Raw genomic sequence first — 21317 nt, 5'->3', positions numbered from 1 at the left:
TTTCAGTAATGAAATAGTGATAGTTTCATAATCGTAAATGTGATTTAGAAAACATTTATGGCCTATCGAAAACCACCATAATATGTCTACAAGTAATGGCCCTTGTAGTAAATACAGGTGAGCAATTTCTGTTCTGAGTTACACAGCTTGCTGGAGTCATTCCATGGTGAGATTGGAAGAAGAATTTAGTACCTACACAATATGGTTTTAGGTACTTTTAGAAAGATAAAATTCTGAGCACTGACTCTTTTCCCTCTGGCAGTAGGAAGTTTGTAGTCAGTAGTAGTTTTTAAATTACTTAACCCTTCAGTCCAATTATATATTTGGAATATATTTGTACTTGCCAGTCTCTGGAAACACCCCTTAATTTTAGAAGTAGCCCAGAACAAACCGGTGCCCCCAGATGGGGATAGCTTGTTGTAGTCATCTGTCATCTGGGTCTTGAGGGATGCTGCATTTAAGTATGGAGTAAGGATCACAAAAAGCATAAATGCAAACAGTTTAGCCAGCTCATCACTGTCATTAGCGGTAGGTCCAACAGAAGTCTTGGAAAAGCAATAAATAAAGCCAAAAGATGCTCCCACACTCTGAAGATGTGAGCTATAGCATATGAAGATGAGGCCCTGGAGAGAGCTGTTGGACATGGATGGGTAAACAAACACTTTCTAACTTTCCTTGACATGGAGTCAATGTTGTCAGCAGCAGCTCAGTACCAAATGAGCATCAGCAGGGCTTTTCAGCGAATAATTAAATTCTCCTGTGACTCAAGAATTACCTCTTTCATATTGGCAAAGAGAATAAAATTGGAAATTCATTCTCTTTTCTCCAATAAGTACTAAGACAAACAGGTGCAGGAGCACACAGCTGGTCAGGATTTGAAGTTCTCTGTGGCTGGTTGCCAGAGTGGAAAATGGGACCAATTTACCATGTATCTGAACTGCAGAGTGTCTTTGAGATACTAGATGCTTCATCTTTTCCTAAAGTTTTTTGGTTTTATTTTTTGGCTGTTGCCTAAAGCTCATTCTGCTTTCTCTGTGAAAGCTTTATACTTGGACAGTGCTGTACTGGTTAGGCTTAATTATGTAGCTTTCCATTTGTCTGTGAAGCATCTAGTAGCAGGTCAGTATTGAATGAGCTGGATCATTGCTATTTCCTATTGTGTTAATTCCCACGTTCTTAGAGCAGTCACAAATACCTTAAAAGCAGCTGCAGAGCTGCATGAGGATAGGAACAAATTAGCTGACAGTTCTGGTTTTATGTTAGTACCCAGTGTAATATCCAGTGGTTTCTGTTATTAAGGTTGGAGCCATTTGCAAATTTGTTTCTATACTTGTCTAGCCAAGATTTTCTGCTATATTTTCAAGTGTTTGTACTGTTATATGCCACTGAATAATAGTGGCATTGGCAATGAGATCTTTTTTTTTTTAGATGCCTTCTTTCAACACCTACTATTCAAGGCAAGGCATCTCTCCAATATTATGGGTAAATTAAGAAAGGAAATAATTTTTTGTCTTTTTTAAAAATACTGAGTATAGTAAAAGTACTGGGCAGAAGCACAACTGTAGCTGAACTCTATGAATGTATTTTTAGATTCTCTAAAAACTTATGCAATTCATGTAACAAAACTTAGTATTTCCATTTCTCCAAGGCTAGTCATATTGGATACAGTGCTTCTTTATTTTTTCTTACATTTTTCTGAAGCACCAGGTTTTCTTTAAGACAAGTTGCTCTACCCACAAGTGAAAGACTAAGAGTGTCTTTCAAAATACTACAGAATATTGCAGTATTTTACTGCAATACTGTTTCCACTTTCGACACCTGAGTGACACTTCTGCAGTCTGAAGCACCTTGGATGGAGCAAATCTTGAGACAGAGATAAAAGTCTGAAAATATTTAATATCCTCAATAGTATATACAGATATAGTAATGTGCAGGAAGATTAAGTTTTTAATGCTATTGTTTGAATTCATTTACACTGCACATATTAATGTGGCATTGTATCCACATCTGGGACAAATCAAACTGAAAATGTAATACAAGAATTAGTGAATCACATAGACATAGTAAACTTCCAACTTTTCCCACCCTAATTCCAAAGCAGCGTATAGTCTGGGGCCAGATTGATCATTGTCATAAACCACTGACAGGACAGTTTATTGACGATTTTGGCCCTCATCAAAGTTGATGATTTCTTCCAGTCATTACCAGCAACATTTCAAATTGACTTTTAGAGAATGAAGTTTTCTTTGGAGTCATTTGGAGTGTTCTTTGAGAAACAAGATAATAACATACTTATGCTTATCATAAATTTCTTCCATCATTGAGAGAGCTCCTAGGAAGGCTTGGGTAAATTGTTAATGATTGCATTTGTTTATTCACATTGCTTATAGGTGATGGCAGAGGTGATATTTGCAAAGATGACTTTGACAATGACAATGTCCCAGATATTTATGATGTTTGCCCTGAAAACAATGCGATAAGTGAGACTGATTTCAGAAAGTTCCAGATGGTCCCACTGGACCCCAAGGGAACAGCTCAGATTGATCCCAACTGGGTTATTCGCCACCAAGGCAAGGAACTGGTACAGACTGCCAACTCTGATCCTGGAATAGCTGTAGGTGAGTATCTGAAGTCAGGCGTTATCTTCAGAAAATGAACCAGTGATCTGGTGATAAGGAAAGGAAAAAGTAAAAAGGTAGATAAATACACCTTTTTGGTGCTACAAGCTTTAGATCGATATATGGGAGCAATGTATATGCCCAAATGAAAACCAGGTCAGTGCTGTTTGCCTTTGACTGTTTATCTGATTACTGACTGTAACACACATAAAATACCCAGTTGAAGAGCTTGATATAAGTGTAGTGCCTGCTGTCATCAATGTCCCTTGTAAACAACTTATTTCCCTCCAGAAGCCTCCATGTAATAGGTAGTCAAGTGTAATTACTTCCTCTCCTACAGGTAAGAAAACTCAAAAAGGTAGTTTATGACCTCTAGCAAAACTCAGGATAGAGCTGGGACTCTTTGGTGTGGGTGGCTGGGCTCAGCATGGTAACTCAATGGTTTGTCACTTTTGTCCTCTCCCAGGCTATGATGAGTTCAGCTCTGTTGACTTCAGTGGGACGTTCTATGTTAACACAGACCGTGATGATGATTATGCTGGCTTTGTGTTTGGCTACCAGTCCAGCAGTCGGTTTTATGTTTTGATGTGGAAGCAGGTCACTCAGACCTACTGGGAGGACAAACCCACCAGGGCTTATGGCTATTCTGGTGTGTCACTCAAAGTAGTAAATTCAACAACTGGTGCTGGTGAACACTTGAGAAATGCCCTCTGGCATACAGGAAACACACCTGGACAGGTGAGAGATTTAAAACTTCAGGCCAACAGTGCATGACTAATATTTCAAGAAGAAGGGAGGTGTCTCAAAGAATTTCTTTTCCCACCTCAATTTTTTGCAGACATTTATCAGCTTTTCTTCAGTTCCCACATTACTAGTGTCAATAATATTTGCATCGTGTTTCAAAGAAAACATTACACGTATAAAAAGCTACAAATGGAAAAAATTACAGAAGGGAAGATGTGATGTGGTTCAAAGAAAGGAGTGAGAGGTCTCAGTTATCCATAAATCCTTTGTGAACTCTGCATTGGCCCTTGCTCCTTTGGTGTTCCAGCTTGTTTCGATTATACGTGATTTAGAGTTCAGTAGCTAGTGACAGCCAAAGAGAAAATAAATGAAAACAGTGAGAAAAAATGCTGCTGTTCCAAATAGGGCCCAGCCATGGAAGAAATTCATGCCTTTTGGAAATTAGTGGAGCTTTGTGTGTAGATAGGAATTTAGAACTTCGGGGCTCCTTGCAGGAAGAGGACCCTGACTGAGTGGAAGCAATTTCAAGGAGCAGACCACAGGCAGCAACATCTGTGCAAGCTGCAGTCCCTCTTCTTTGATGGAGTCACTCATACAGATAGGAAAGTTAACACTGACTCTAGCAGCATGGGTGTGTATGTGCAAACAAGGGCAGGACTTCCTAAGGGAAGTCAGGTTTGATGCTGTAATGGTCTTCAGTGACTTCAGCTATGAAACTACAGATGAGTAACTGATCAATAATTTAAGATGTAAATTTTCATTACTCTGCACCTATAAGAGAGGTTTGGGGATCATACCATTGAATATTAAACACTATTTTCAGTTTCATGCTCTGCAGCAAATGAACTTTGGTTACAAGTACAGTTTCTATAGTGGATGTACAATTATTGGGGCACAGTCTGTTCTAATAAGGCATTTGTATTCCTATTGTAGGTGCGTACATTGTGGCATGATCCCAAGAACATTGGCTGGAAAGATTATACTGCTTACCGGTGGCATTTGATTCATAGACCTAAAACAGGATTAATAAAGTAAGAAATGTTTCTGCACCTCTATTTTCTAGTAGCAAGACTTTTGTCTCTCTTGATATAGGAGCTATGTTATCAATTTCTTTGTCAGTTCTGATAATGTTAATACTTGTGTGACAGTTTGTTATAGTATTTTGAGGACATTTTGTTATCCTTAGAATAAGTTATTTTTCTTTTCAGATGTTTTCAATTTAGTCTGGATGATTCAGTATTTACATCAGATAAATATTATTGAATTAAAGAAAACAAGAAATTTCTGGGAAAAAAGAAAAAAAAGCTTTTCTGTAAAGGAACCAAAAATTCCAGAGCAAAACTAAAGCAAGATTAGAACATGAGATTCCTCCCCAGCCTCTGGAATTTGAATGAATGAAATTAATCAGAACCATCAGAATTGCCACAGGGAAGTAGGCCAATGGCCTGTTTACTTCAGCATCCTGTCTCCCATAGTGGCTTATATGAAATGCTGCAGAAGCAGCCATGCGCACATCTGTAATGCACACAACAGGGTGCTATGGCATATGACTTTCCTTAGAGCCCAGCTGCTTATCTAATATTCCAAAGAATGAGCATTTACTGGCCCTGTCAATTTTATCTTCTACTAACTACTGGACCTGTAAACGATGTTTTCCATGCGGCAGAGTATGATCTTACCTCTTAAGGTCTTGTTTGTGCTTACAGCAGTTATTCATTTGGCTTTAAGAGAGAAAGGGTAAGCAAATTTGGATACACTAAGTTGCTAAAAGTTACCTGTTTCTTGGAAAGAAAATAATTTCTTTATGCATGAAAGTATTGCAGTGCAAAGCATTGACTGATACAGGTCAAAAGGAAAGTTGAGTTTTTCATTCATGTTGCTGTTATCTGTATCCTCATTTGCAGAATCTGCTTAGTGTCAGGCAAAGCGTGTTTCAACTGGTAACCCATTAGATTATTCTAGCATGACAAAGTCTATGATCCAGGGCATTAAATTCCTTAATTCTTTAGGGTCATTTTATAGATAATAAAATCAATGATTTCACTAATATAGTCATGAAACCATTCTATTTGTACAAAAATGAAATTTCTTCTTAACATGTTTTGAGCTACATGTTCTTGGTTTGTTTTGTTAAACTCTTAATTTATTAAACTCTTTCCATATGTTTTGGGGTTTTGAAATATAAAGAATTACATTAAATAGGGTTACTTGAACATGAAAACCTGTCATTCTTTTTGCTGTTCTTTTTACAGGCCATTAGATATGGATTTCAGGGTGCAGTTTCATACTTCTCTTTGGGCACTTTTCAGAAAATAAGACACTTTAAGATATAGCAAGTGCTGTATATGAATTCCATCCTAAGCAGAAATCTCCCTAATCCTTGATTTATAGGAAGTTGCTCAAGTGTTTTAGTCTTCATATGAAGTCGTGTATTTCTGCTTTGTATAACTAATGTATTAATTGAAGCAGGACCATGATCCCTTCCTCTAGAGACTTCTTTAACTAACAGACTATGGAGTCTTTTCTTATTTGACCCTAAAGCTATTTTAAGAGACTGAGAGCCTAAGAATCTTGACTATCTCAAGGTCTCCCATGAGAAGTGGAGAATCCAAGCTCAAGGAACTGCAGTCTATCTGATAGAGAAGGGAAATGAATAAATGTCTTGGTCTTTTGGCTTCAAGTTAGATGCCCAAAACACTTCAAGAAACAGTCAGCTCTTCCCCCTAAAACAACAAAAACCCAAACCAGCCCACCAAGACCTCTACAGACACCCCACCACACACACACGTTCTCTTTCTTTTCCAATGTATTATTAGTCTAGTCATTTGTGTCCAAAGCCTTCCAGCTATCATTAAGCTCTTAAAATGTCTGAAACTGAGATTCAGCATATCTCCAATTGATGTTTTGTTTTACTCAAGGGATGGTTCTTACAATTTTAGATGTTGGCCCTTGCACCTAAAGATAAATAAATCATCCATTCAGACAGCTGTAAAGATGATTTTGCTAAGTGATGTAGCAATGTCTTGTGCTAACCTCTGAGTTCACAGGGACAAGGGCTTATCAATGAATGCTAGCACATGACATAGTTCATTCCAGGAGACATGACTTCTAAATAAAGAATTGGGAAATCTTTTGCAGATGGTGTGCATGAAATTACTTATGGAACAGCTCCACTGCTTCTGATTAATGTGTTGTGGCTGCCAGCCAGGTGGGCGTGAGATAGAGATGAGAAGTGATCCTTACAATGCAATTGGGTTTTCTGGTGCCTTGTTAAAATTAATTTTGTTTTAGTTCTTGGGAACTGTCAGCAGCACTGAACACTGTATTATCCTTCTTGTCTAATTTAAATTATGTTGTTCTTTACAGAGTTTTAGTGTATGAAGGGAAACAAGTCATGGTGGATTCTGGACCAATCTATGATACAACATTTGCTGGTGGACGATTAGGTCTTTTTGTCTTCTCTCAAGAGATGGTCTATTTCTCTGACCTCAAATACGAATGCAGAGGTTAGTTACAGAAAATGTCTGGAAAATGCTGAAGGCTTTGATAACCTGTGGAGCAGAGTGAAATATGGAAACTAAAGTATCATGTAGTTACTGAAAGCAATATGTAATATCATAACATGGAGTAAATCTTGATTTATTGAAATACCATGAATGCCCTTTGCCCATATAGTAATCTCAATTTAATAACAAAAAACAGATGTTTTAATACTACCCACCTGGAAAAAATGAGATTGAAATCTCTAAGCAAGATACGTTCTTAGAATTCCCTGTATACATTCCCTTTCCTTTGTAGGCTATTTCAGTGTGTCCTGAGGGCAGAGCTACTTCTGGATCATCCCTCATTCAAGAGGCATGAAGGGGAAAGCAGATATTTTTTAATGAGCATGTCTGTCTATAGTGCCTTGTCTGAAATCTTTTGAAATACGAAAATGCTTTCCCAGGGTTTCTTCTATGTGATTTTTATATACATTTAAATATGTAGGTGCACATACACATACGTGTGTATCTTGCTACACAGGCAGATACCTATTTTTATATAAGTGCCCTCACATTTGTAGGAAATGCAGAACAGGAAAAACATTGTGTGGATCTTTATTTTATCATGATGGAGCTCTGTTCTTGTGTTTGACTACCTAACCAAATAAAACAATCACAATTAATACCTTTTTTCCCATTTCTTTCAGATGCTTGAGCAATGGTTGCTGCATTACCAGCAAAGTACTGTAAATGCTATGCAACCTAGACACCTCAGTACATCCTGGTACTCCCAGTTTCTATTTTTGTGTACCTCCTGTCCTCTGTCCTTGTGCTCCACTCACCAGGTACCTCCCTGCTGCCAGGAGTGCCTCAGCCATCCCTTCACCCAAGTGCCTTCTCACAGCCAGGATTAATGAAACCTAAATGTGAGCATCTGACCCACCACTGAAGCAGTAGCAGATTGATACATTAGAATACTTCTGCAGAGTAAAAACATGGGGTTTTATTTGTGTTTTTTCAAGGAATGATGTTTACATATAAAAATGTAATTAATATGTATTTATATATATGGAGAAAAAGAGGGGGTGGTGATTATCAGTCATTGTCTTTAAGTGAGGAAAAATGTGTTTGAATTACTTTTTAGGTGTATGATTGACACTTCCTTGTTCTGATCAGGACTGGACTTCAATAACACGAGGCTTCTGGGTCTAACTTTAGCAAAGTGATGGAGGGCTACATCAACAGTGTCTAGAATAACAGTGAAAATGCCTTTGGGTAATAAAGTAAAGATCAATTATGAACACTTCTTGATCCAAAAAGATGTTGTTTAGCTGATGAAGATGCTTTTAATACACCTATTAAAATTACAGTTAGTAGAAATGCCAGATTTGAAACTTAAAGCCTAGTAGAAGCTTAATTCAAGCCAAACACGATCTAGAAACTGTCATGTGAAAGGGAAGAATGAGTCATGTAACATGCAAAGCCATCACTATTGTCTGACTTTCAAAAAAATTATTTCAAATTGTTCTGTTTCCATCATATTTGCATTCCTTTGTAATAAAGAATATGCAGTGACCATGTGGAGCAAAATGAACCTGAACCACTTTCCCCATCTCTGCTGCAAAAAGCACTTTGAGATCCTGAATCGTAATGTGGGTTTTTGAAAAGGTGGCAAGGCCACTATTACTTAATTTGGTAATGTATGAATCTAAGGTTCCACTTATAAATATTTTGTTAGTATTTATTGAGATTATCACACAGAGCTATCTTCTCTGATAATTTATTTTAAAGCATGTCATATAATGCATTGGTAATACATACACAAATAATATTTTAAAGCTGTTTGTAAAAGCGTATCACAATATGTAGATTTTGTCAAAGCATGGTATACACTTAAGCATAGTTTCATGGGTTATGTTCATGTATACTTTAAAGTTGAATAATAATAATGAATTTATAAATGGAACCTTAATATATATATCCAGTTACCCTAATTTTAATATTTTGTATTAATACCTATGTCTGCTGTATATAGAACTTCTTAAATAATGCTGAAGGGATACCAGTGTTTATTCTAAACAGATACAACAGTTACTCAGATATACAATAGTATAAACATGCTTAACTTTGTTTGTTTTGTTTTGTTTAAGTTGTATGAGCTTTGTTCACAAAAAGAACACATGCTGGTGTAATTTTATTCATAGATGGGTTAACTAATGGAATAATACAGTACCTCTGCCACCTTGTAGGGCAAAGTGAGCTAAATTTTCTCCCTTGAAATAGATCTTGTTACTATATTCATTAGAAAGGAATCCATGGTTACTGGCTTTATTGCACATTTTATAGTGTTCATATTATCAAATCTTTTTTGGGGGGGAGCGGGATTTGTTTAAAACTTTTTTTTTTCCTGTTTTTTTGTTTGCTTTTGTTTGGGTTTTTTGCCCCTTTTTTAAGGTTTTTAAACATTTCAGTTTCTTTCTTTTGGTGTTTCAAATTGTGTCCCAAGCAGAAGGGAGGGTGACTTCATTAAATGTAGTGATTGTAATGGCTGTGTAGGTTTTTTTGTTTGTCAGAGACAGACATCAATGTGGGGAGGAAGATGTTAATATTTGGACTGTATCATAATTTTCCTATTCTATGTAAATTATTTATGATGTTTTTTAAATTTCTTTTTCATTTTTTTTCCTTGCAAGTGTGTGTGAGAGAGTGAGATCAATGAAATTTCATTTGTTTTGCCAAAGATTGTAAATAATTATTTATTTGTTCACATGGACGGAACTTTATCATTTAACGTCCTGATTCATTTAGTCAGATCCTCATTTATATATATATTAAGAAATTAATGATAGGAAATAAACTGTAAAAAGGTTTTATATAAAAAACTCTCTTTACCTTTTTTATAGTTAAAATGTTTCTTTAAAGAAAATATTCCATTCCCCAAAGCCCTCAGTTAAATAATCGTCCTGCCTTGCTATAAACCAGTTTGTTTCAAGCAAACCAGAAAATCTGTTGCTTGGTTACAAATCACTATCTTCTAAGGTTGTAAACAGCAGATTTCCAGCTCACTCTGACAAGAAATCATTCCCAATGAAGTCCTTATCTGGCAGACTATCCCAGGTTTTATTTATAGCATTGCAACTGAGAAGCAGGAACTGGTCCTGCTTCTCTGAATTGTGTCTTGGCTGATGTGTTTCAACAAATACATGATCCTTCTCTGTAAGTGCGTCTGCCGTGAGTCCCATCCGAGTCTGTGATTTGTTGCTGTGAGTGAGGATTGCCTTCCTGCTGGAGAATTTCAGGAATCAGTGAATCGTCACTAACCAAATAAAATGAAAAATTGTTAGCATAAGAGATCTTTGCTGAAAATAGGATCTGCTCCTAGGAAAAGGAATCTGAGTTGGATTAAGCAAGTAAGAATGCCCAGCATGCCAAAATGCCCATTTTGATGTGTGAACTCAAGTCATATTGTAACTATATTATATATGCATAACTATAATATATATGAGATGGTAAATATATATAGCTATAATATATAATAGCCCAACTATTGCATTGTCTTGGCCTTACAAATATCCCATCTATTTGTTTTCCCTGGATTTTGATTCCAGTGCAAGTACTCAGAATACTGCACAAGAAAGCCAAGTCTTCAGGACGGTCTTTTGATGAGTCTTTTAAACCAATGCAAATGCTCAGTTATGTAGAGAGGTGGCTTTCTTTTATTTATGCTGTGAGGACATCAATGATTGACATTGTTGAGGTAATAGGTCAAGGTCTTGTTACGCAATGTTCTCAAGAGTCCCATTCAAAACTCTAGCACGGACCTACAAGAGAGTTCTGAGCATGAGCACTTGGTGATGGTTTGAAGCAGGGTGGAGGTGGGGAAATCCTTTCATGGCAACCAGTCAGAGCCCTGCAATACATATCCAGGGAAATAACATTAGTGGAAATATGTGAAAACAACAGCGGCACTTCAGTACTAGTACAGGGTGTCTACAGGAAAGGACCAAAAATACAGATTCTGTGCTGTGAATGAGCAGGTTCACATAAAGCAGTGACATCCCTTGTCTGTTGTTCTAACTATAGACTTCTGAAGATATTCAGAAATATTTAGGCAATTTGGAAAAACATCCATATTTAAAAACTTTGCAGCCTCTGTACACCTGATTCTTAAAGAGATATGGAGCTGGAAAAAGAAGGCCTGAAATCTCTGCAAAAAGCCTGTTTTTCTTATAGGGGGAAGCAAAGTACAGTAGTCACTGATTCTGCTACTAAGTCCTGTGTGATACAAGGCAGATTTTTCTTTTTCATTTCCCAGAGTATCACACTCCCACCTACTAAATGTCAATCATAATTTTAAAATTCCTTTTAAAATCCTTTTGATAAGTTTTATGTATCTTATTGTTTCTCGTCCAGTCAAAAAAAAAAATAAAGGAAATAATAAAATCCTGAAATCCCCCGAAATTAATTCCTGATGAGACTTCTTGACCACTTTTAAAACATGGGTTTTCAGATAAACTTTGGATAAGCCTCTGAATTCTGGAAGGTTAAGCTGAGCTCACAGCATTTAAGGATATCAGTAACACATTTACCATGGTTCTTTTCAAGAAAAGAAAAATATCCACCAAAGGATTATACCTGATTTTGCACATCAGGCAGCTCAAATATTAGCATAATGAATGCTAATATTTGTGTCTACTCCTTGCTAGTTACACAATGGGAGCAGAAGCTGAAGAGACTATCACAGTCAGTGGGCCAAATTCTCATCTTGGTCAGCTCAGTGGGAGCTTTTCTACAAACCTGAGTGATATCTGGGTGAGAATCAGGGTTCAGCATGTACTGCAAACATCCATGGAGGAAGAGTTCTAATATTCACATGGGAACATTTGCTCTGTAAAGCCATTTGAAAAATAACTAACTATGTAATGACTTGGCACAGTGTTGTTCCCAATACGGAGAAGATCAGGAAGTGGGATTTTGAAGGAAAAGAAACCTGGGACTGTTTAAACCGAAGGTGCTTTTAATCCATTCCTCTGTTTCTTTAGAGCTGCCAGTACCAAATGCACCAGAGGAAGGTGTAAAATCTTTATCATTAAAAATCATACATTGTCATGTCTAGAAGGGAAACAACATTCTCAGCCTCAGGCAGTTAATGGGTGGTTTCTGCCTTTGTGCCTGCATGGCTTATTTTGCACTAATATAACTGCAAATATTATTATTCATATACATATATCAGGTTTTTAATCCCACAACTCACCCTATTGAGAGTTCTGGTGGTTGATTATACCTGATATACAGTATAAGTTTCCTTTTACCAGTTTCTGGTCTGTTACTGTTTAATTTCATTGACAGGCTTTATTTGTCACAGGCTTTGGAAAAGAGTGAATAGTATGTATTTCATCACAAAACCTGCATGTTAGAAAAAAATACCAGCCCTGCTTTGCTTTTACTGCTTGTGTGCATGTGTCTGCAATGTGCTCATGCAGTACATCAAAGGTAGAATAATTTTCTCCACTTTTGCTGAAACGCTCAGCTGTCATGTTGCAATTCTGTTCAGGTATAGGGTGCTACTCATTGTTATGGTCTTCTCCACGTCTCCCTGGCTAGCTCTTGCAGATAAATGTGATTCTGTGCTTGTCTTGTTCATAGTGCTTTCACTAGCCATCTGCTACAGGCCACAGCTGAAACTGGGAAAATGAGTTGGATGGATCTTTTACAACCTTTTATCCTATCAATGATCATCAGTCATTACGCGTTCATCTTGATATTTGTAGAGCTAGATGTGAGTGTGTTTGGTGGTGTGCCTTTAGAAGCAAGTGAGTTTTCTTTTCATGCACCTGCTGCCATTTCTGGACTGTTTCTAGCACTGCTGAGTGCACCAGTCTCTGGATGCTGGAGGGATGCATTGCAAATCACACTTCAAATCTTAGCAACAGCTGTAATACTGTAACTAGCAACTTATAAATTGGTTTTAGAAATTGGTTTTAGTCAATCATTCAGTAATTTTTAGGAGATATAGTCTTGATGCTCCCTTTGTGAGCTGATTTCCTCTCTTTAAATCATGCTGACAGAAAACAAGGGAGAGTGTGGAAAGCTGCAGGCATTGTCAGCTGCTGCAGTGGATAATTTTCAACCTACACCTTTTAATATATGTAAATAAAAATGAAACCCAGATTTTCCAGTTCCATGCCAGACAGGTTTCTCTCAGTCTCCTGACTGATCATTCAATTTTTGTTTCTTCCTGGAGTTGCTGCTGCTGCCTTCTGGAAAGTAGTGACAGCGCCCAATAGAAATTCCAGGCATGGATCTGCCCATCATGAAGAGACAATAATTCAAGATATGGCAAAAACAATACCACAGCTTGCTTTAAAAGATATTTAGGAGCAGTGGCTACCAATTGTTAAGACATTCCTTTCTGGTGATACTTGAGTAATTTATAGAGTAGAGTGTAGAGCTCAAGCAAGTTAGTCTGTCCTGGTTTCTGAAGATTCAGCTGCAGTGTCTCTGCTCTAGGATTTTGCAGACAGAAGTAAAGGACCACCCAGATGGTTGTGTATGTAATCCAGTAAGTTTAACTATATGCAGAAGCTCAGCCTTGATGCTAATGGAGTGGGGACGATATCTATAGGTGTAACCAGTGACATGTGGAAGATCACTAGCTTTCTCAAGTGAGATTCAGTTACAAAGATACTGGCAGTCACTGTTCTAGAAAGCACTTTCCTATTTAAAAAGAGAAGTTCCAATGTTTATAAGGGCGATCAGGAGCAGGGAGAAACCCAGAATATTGTTAAATGCTCAGGTTAAGCACTGCACAATTTTCAGAGAAATGAAGAACCCATGGGCAATAAAATGGCAAGAGACCACATTCTCATTTTTTTATTCCTGGAAATTCTTCTTTTTCATTAAGGCAGAAAAAAAACCTAGAAAGAAAGAGTCACTCTGCATTCAGTTCTTTCATTACTATATCAATAAAAAGCTCCCACTTGTTTGAGAAGGAAACACCCTCTACAGTACACAGAGAGGACTATTATGTATATAGCACCTAATCCTTCCTTTTTTTTTTTTTTGTTTATTCAATAATATTAAATGGTCAAACATAATTAGTTATGCTCTCAGATCACCTTACATGATGTCTCTATTGAAGACTGGTGTTCAGAGTTTCAAATAGACCTCAAATTAATATTATTAATTAAATGGTAAGAAATTAAGCTATTCATGATTATAGATAGGAAGACTGTCCAACCCTGAGTAGGAACTGTATCTTCCATCACTGGAGAATCAAGAAACTTATTGTTCTTTATGCCTAGCATCAGTCTTCCTTGTGGTGTGAGAAGATAAGAAGAAAGATGTGGCTGACTAAAAAGGAAGCAGAGAGCTTCTGAGCACTAGGCCAATGTCTTTATCACAAGACTGTGTACTTGATAATGAGCAAGCACAGGTCATTATGACAATATGAAAACATCAGCTTTTGTTGTTTCCTGTTTGCACTTTCCTCTGACAATGAATTAGCCTTCCTTTACAAGAAATGAAGACCAACAATCTTATTTGAATGCTTTCATATTCCCTTATTTATATGTGAACTTTCTGATTATTCATCCAACCATGGGCACTATGCTGGAGAGATAAATGAACATTCTTCTGCTACCTTGTTAGATTTGGCAGATTGAGACCTATACACTGGAAGGACCTGACTTTCAAACATATCTCCAGTTTTGACTATAGAAAAATGTTTCAGAACTAATGGCTACTTTAACAAATGACCCAGGTATTTAATGTATTATGTGAGTTTATTGGTAAGACGAATAATACTTCTGTAATAATTTCTAAATTTGTAATATTACATTTGGAAATGAGTGGCTTATATCTACTTTTCTGCAGTGATTGAAGGGTCTTCTGTGTAAAATCCTTTCAGCCCTTAGGGTTGGGGTTTTTTTTGTTTGTTTGTTTGTTTTGTTCTGTTTCTATCTATGGTAACTTCTTGTGAATAAGAACGAGAAGCTGATTTTTGTTAATGCCAATCATACTTGACTGCATGGAAGACCTGATGCTTGGTTAAGTTTTTTCTGAAACCATGTGTCTTGGAAAGGAAAGTTCTAGCCAGAACCATATTTTTTTTTCTGTAGAGAGGAAGATCTGTTCTCCTCCAGTGGGCATTGAGTGCCTTCTGATGACACAAATAGTACAACTGAGTTACAGAAAACAGGAGCTGGCACCTGTGGCATGGTTCCACTTGACCCACTGTGACAGCCAAAGAAACAGCCCAGGTAAGAAATCCCTTGCTCAGTCTCATACAGAGGAGATGGGGAAAAATGTGCTAAGCCCACAGAGAGTTACTTCAAACGCTGAGCTCTGCAGATCAGCTCTGTGGAGGCTGTACTGCCTGTACTTAAAATACTTTCCCCTGTTCTCTTGCCAGTGAATCTGTCTACAGTCTAGTTCCAGATTTAACACCTGCATGCTGTGCTCAAGTTATTTTTTTTTCTTAATGATACATATATACTGAAACTAAACAGTTTTACTTGCTTATTTCTGGAATATTCATGACAATGTTGTTTTTTAATTCTACTAACTGGGGTTTCATAATAGACCTGTATATCCCAGAGGATGAAATAATGTTTTGGAAGAGTTTTTAAAAAACTTCCTGTGCAAAGCATTGTGGTGTTGTAGTACTGTGAAGGATCTTTGCTTGTGCCTCTTCATTCCTGCCCAAGATGAGTTCATAATGTTGTGGCTGATGTTTCTCAGAAAGTGAGTATTGTTTTGCTCCATAATTATGTACATACTTTCTTCCCTGTATTACTCATCCCAACAGAGCGTGAAATGTACTGATTTAACAATGCAGTTGGTTAATCACAGCCTATTCCGTATAAGCTGTTACTTTATGTAATCTTTTCAGGTCATGCCTTATTCCCTAAACAAAGTGGAGCCTCTGTCATTTTTATAGTACTTTCAGAAATAAAAAGATTACTTAGAAAACTATTGCATTAATTTCTATAACTTCAAAAGGAATGAATGCTGTGGTTGCATATATGGCCTTCTTATAAACAGGAAGTTTACTCTTCTGTCCAGTTTTGTTTATCAATATGAATTCTTAATTGTTGTCATTTTCAGCTGGATATGGAAAAGATTTTATCAATGTACATTTTTGTGCCCTTTCCTGGAATATTCTAAAAGAGTTCTAACACTGAAAAGTGGCTGGGAAACCCCTTGGGCTGCGATGTCTAAATAATTCAAGATGAAAAACTGGTATTTCTCAAGAAGAAAGATTAATTTTTACAAGAAACTGTAAACACTTCACTGTGAAGTGTTTAATTAGTAAAGTAAGAAATTGCAAGTATCTGAGACATCTTTAATTTTTCTACTGCTCAGTCATTACTGATGTGTCCATGTGGCATAAGCCAATGCTGTCAATTTGCCTTACTAGGACTACCAGGGTTTCATACACATGTTCATAATTTTGAGGGACACAAATCATCTTTCAGTGAAAAAAGCCTGATGCTTCTTATGTTGCGAGTGTTTTGCATTAAAAATGCAAAATAAAACTGAAGGCATGGAAAGAGTTATTAATTCAAAAGGAAACAATCTCAGAGCATTTTAATTTCCTGTTATATCCATATTTTGGTATCTCATCATCTGGGTTTTGACACGTGTTTATGCTCGGCACTGTAATGTCCCCATCACATGAGGTGTTCCATTTTTCCCAGGGATAACCTATAGGAAAGGTAGAAAATCCTCCCTTTTTTCCATATCATAGCTTTTGGAAGTGCATATCAGTGCCACAGTGGGAAGCAGACTCTCCCAGTATCGCAGACCCACAAGTGCTGAGAAGGAAACTAAAGAAGAATAAAGACAAAAAAGGCTGAGAGGGGGAACCTGTACAGCTATTTCCAGGTCTCACAGTACCAAACAGCAGCTCTTGATGGCGGCTTTTAGGGGTTTCTAAATTTTCTTCAGCTTCAATATTAATTTCCTGAAGTGGATTAAGCCAAAGAGATTTTTTTTTTTTTTAAACTAGTCTAATAAGGAACTGAGAATGCCAAATGTATTTGTCATCTGGGCTATCTAAGGTTTTTTTGTTTTCTTTTTCTTCCACCAATGATACTCCAATATTGGTAAAACTTGCAGGGAGTACATTGCAAAAAAACAAACCCAAAAAATAAAGCTCCTTATTTTTATACTGAATGAAACACACTTTGTATTCTGCAAAGGCAGGTTTTTACTTTTTCAGAGAGTGGTAGGAACATTGTGAGTGCCAGGTGTGCTGCCATGAGAAGAAAGGAAAAACTCACCTCTTGTGATGAGACAGAAATATTGTGGTATGAGGAGGGGGGAGGGCATCTGAATTTGTGTCTTTCAGCACACAAATTATGTGAGGCACAAAGCATTGCTAAGGACTATTATAAAGTTTATAAATGTAAGCTTTACATTAATTACTGAGTCAAGGACATTAATTTTGCTCATCCTGCGCCAGTTACAAAGCATTTGTGCTTATATCCATTTTTTAATACACTTGCATATAAACAAGCCTGCATATAAACATATACAAAGTAAGTACTCATATGTACAGGGTTTTGCATGCTAATCACAATGAAAATTAACCACTTGAACAATTCCTGTTAACAAAAGCATAGCTGCTGATTCAAAATAGCCGTAGGCAAATGCATCAGCACTAAACCTATTGGCTCAGTCACAGAAGGAGACATATTGAAAGGATCTGTGCTGCAAAGGGGCCTCCACTTTTTAAAAGTACCTATGCCAATATCACTTTACTGAAGCTATTGGAAAGCCAGCAGAAACATCTCAGATGGAGACATGTAACATACCAGATGTGGCTCAGAGGAATGAGTGTGGGGAAAGCAGCAGCAGTAAAATTGCACAAAATTTTATAGGGTCTGACAAACCGCACGAAAAAGGTGGGCAGGGGGAAAATAATACTCTGCTCAAAGTCATAATCAGTACTTGCAGAAATGTAGGATCTCGTCTGCAGAGATCATCAGCCAGGATCTGAACCACCTAAGATGCCTGGCAGGATACCCTGGGGAGCTGCTGTACTGTACAGATCAGAAGGCAGCTGCTAGCCTTTCTTCATTGCTGTGTATTTTTTATTATATAGACTATAAAACCAGAAAGCCAAATTCTTGCTTCACTTGTGCAAAGGCAGGCTGAAAATTATACATGTGCATAATATACAGAAGTTATGCTCTTCAGAGTGAGCTTACAGAGGTGGTATTTTTCACTTACATACATTTTTCATTTACATTTTTGAAGGCCACTGATCCATGTTCAGACCTAGGCTTTTTAAAGATGGAAATAGAAATTATTTGAGATTGTTAATAGTGACCTGAGGGCAACTGTTAAATCACATTTCCCAAAGGCATACTCCTTCATAAAGGATTGGCCATTTTGTCTGTGCTTCACAATGCCCCATTTGCAGCTATAGCTGTAAGAAATACTCTGTTTCCAGATGTGTGAGACAGATGATAATCTGGTAAATAAATGAAAAAAAAAACACACCAAAAACCAAAAAAACCACGATCCCCAAAAATCCAAAACACCAGAAATGAGATTTAACATCTGAGAAGTAGATATTTATACCTGATGTAACTCTTTACACTTCCTTTCCAGTTAGTGAAGAAAACCAGGATTTCCTAGAACAAAGTTTTTGGTTTAATGTAGGTGTATAAAGTAGGACAAATAAAATTATTCTTTAAGATGCAGAAGGAAAACATCTCTCCCGTTTTGCTCTGCTCATAAATGAATATAACGCCATAAATGAATATAACGCCACTGATGGGATTTAAGAAAGCTTACCACTAAACCCAAAACCAGTTCTGAGCAGCTGGTCCAGCTGGCTGTGCTTGGAGCAGGGGGGTTGGGCTAGACAACTTCCAGAAGTTCCTTCCCACCTTAACCACTCTGTGACTCTGTAAAAGATGATGGAAAATGAAAGGAGCTCTTACATAGCCTGCCAGAAGCACCGGATTCAGGTGCTTCATCATTAATGGCAAAGCTTCAAGAGCAAATCAGACTGAGCAAGAAAATCTCCAAGTAGGTTGGGTTTTCAGTGTTGCACTTAAATTTTACTTTAAAAAAAAAGTAATGGTGATACACGTGAGGCTGCACTGCTAGCTTATACTTAACCCATATTCAGTACCACATCTAATACATGCAGGACTCGGTGTAATTGTATTTAGACCAGCAGATATCTAGAGCTGGCACTAGGTTTAACCATTACCAGGCCTGCCTGATTGGTACTAAGGTACCTCTTAATCAGAAAATCAGGGTATCGTGATGATGCTTCTCAAGGAATTCCACTTCTTTGCTCCCGTTGCTGAAAAACGTTTGCCTTGAATGTTGGCCAAATAAGAAATACATAATAGATAAAAAAATAAAAGTCTAAAGATGTACGTTTGGAAGTATACAGAATAAAATTTTTCAGTGAAAAAATTATTAGGAGCTGAAGAGGGCTTTTTACTAATCCTGGTTCCTCAAAGCAATGAAGCTGGCATGATCATGCTGTCCATCTGTCTCATATCTTAGTAAATCAATACAGAAATGTGAAGCTCATTGGCCAGTTTTAATTAAATTGACAGAGCTGAATTTGGCAGACTTTTCAAAAATATTAAGTACATAGAAACTTTGCACAAAGAATTGAATTAAGATTTCTCTTTAGACTAGTAAGTCACAAAAAGACCGAAATATTTTCTCATAATTAGAGGATCTCTAATCTCTTTCTTTTTGATGTCTAATAACAATAAAGCTGATGAGGAAACATGCGGTGGGAAACTGGGTAAAAGACACAAGCGCATTGGAAGCCAGTTGCTAGTTCCAGTGCTGGTGGAGTTGTGCCACTGGCAATACTGGGAGAGCCCCCATATAAGTGCCCTATTCACAGGAATTTAAAACAAGCAAGCAAAACCAGGTCATAGCTGACACTACACAAGCACAGTTTAAGATGCAGTTTGTTGTCCTGGAAAATCTGCTAAACGGTCAAGATAGACTAAAGTTGCACATGTACAAGCATGTATGGAAGTCATGAGCAGCAGATGAAGGCAAATGAAGAATAGTGTTATAGGCAGGTAATCTCCACAGAATGTCAGCGTGGAGCTGAGAACAAAACTCAGTTTTCCCAAATGTCAGGTTTTGTTCTTTCTCATTAGCATCTAATGTGAAGTTTCAGGCAGATTTGAAAAAGCAAAAGGACAGAGTTTAGTTTGTTCACCCGCATGGAAGATCTTTTAGACTACCTTCCTACATGTGGATGGGCACAAACATTTCTGTTATGCTAAACTGGTTAGAAGTAACATGTATGCACCCATAGAAGAATCTAGAAAAAGAAATTAGGGAAAAAAAATCATGCCATTCAAGGATCTGCTATTCTTTACTTTTCGATAGAAACTAGTCTGTAATAGTCAAACTGTCTGGTAGTTCCCTGGTAGACTTTATAAGGTCTTTGATCTAATTTTTGCGTCTTAGCCTCTTAGACAACCATGGTATTTTATCTCCCTTCTTGACATCCTGAAGAAAACATACCCCTCATCGCATCAACTAGTCAACCAACTAAATATTTGCAGAATTTCATGAGTATTTTCTAATCTGCTTTTTTTTTTCCCCAGAAGTGTCAGAATTCACATCTTGTAACACCTTGTAGGGTCCAAAATACTCTTACCGGAAGTAAAAGAGAGTGTAGTAAAATAAAAGAAATATAATTAAACAACACATATAGATACTGCTTTCAGTAAGAAGTAATTCTGTCTTAAAAGATGGGTGGTGTTTCAATCTAGTAATTTCAGGGTGGAACAGCTTATCACAAAGAAAGAAGCTCCTTTGATTTGTGACTACAAGCTAAATCTGATTAAAGAACTTTCAGGGAACAGCTACTTAATTAGCACTGTTAAGCTAACACTGTTGTATATGTTGACTATGAGACCAAGGGGCACAAAATCGCAAAATGGAATATAGAAACCTTTAGAATTAGTTTTAAGTAATGTTAAGTTTGATGGCTTTGTAACAGTAGCAATGGAAAATTACTGAGGTCCAGGATACACAGAGAAAAAAAAATAGAGTACAGCTAGAGAACATACTGAGAATTCTCACAAGATAAATCGTTATAGTTGGCCTAGTTTTAAGAAAAACAGTCTAGAAGAACAGGACACAGGGATAAGGAGTATCTGGGAACCGCAGGTGTCCAGGATGGGCTACAGTTAAACTAACTGATAAGTAGGAGGATAGGAGGACTATTATGTCTCTGGTGCTAATGAACCAATTAAACTGGTATGAGCATCTACTGCGCGTGCTTCAAAGGCTGCCAGAAGTGATGAAGATTGTTGGAAGAAGTAAACAACCCTCAGAGACCACCACCACAATTCTGTACGCATGCAGGGAACTCTCTGGAAAATGATGTAATCCATATGTAGCCTCATGAATATGTATGTATGCCCAGGGACTATATAAGGATGGCTTGTATAGCAATACG

At 37.2% G+C, this 21317-nt stretch overlaps 1 protein-coding gene across 1 annotated transcript in view; it reads left to right on the top strand.

The window, feature by feature from the left end:
• Nucleotides 1-9208, top strand: part of THBS2 (thrombospondin 2) — a 31441-nt gene extending 22233 nt beyond the window's left edge. The window contains exons 17-21 of the mRNA XM_061378522.1: nt 2391-2618; nt 3085-3356; nt 4296-4393; nt 6729-6868; nt 7552-9208. Of these exons, the coding sequence (XP_061234506.1) occupies nt 2391-2618; nt 3085-3356; nt 4296-4393; nt 6729-6868; nt 7552-7559 (746 nt within the window). The 3' untranslated portion in view covers nt 7560-9208. The remainder of the gene's footprint in view (nt 1-2390; nt 2619-3084; nt 3357-4295; nt 4394-6728; nt 6869-7551) is intronic.
• Nucleotides 9209-21317: the final 12109 nt, after the last annotated feature.

This window comes from Neopsephotus bourkii, unplaced genomic scaffold (assembly GCF_033783945.1).
Source record: "Neopsephotus bourkii isolate Nb327-2 ecotype Australia unplaced genomic scaffold, CSIRO-AGI_Nbou_v1 NB_1767, whole genome shotgun sequence".
In the NCBI taxonomy this organism is placed as follows: domain Eukaryota; kingdom Metazoa; phylum Chordata; class Aves; order Psittaciformes; family Psittacidae; genus Neopsephotus; species Neopsephotus bourkii.
This window is presented reverse-complemented; position numbering and strand designations above follow the sequence as displayed.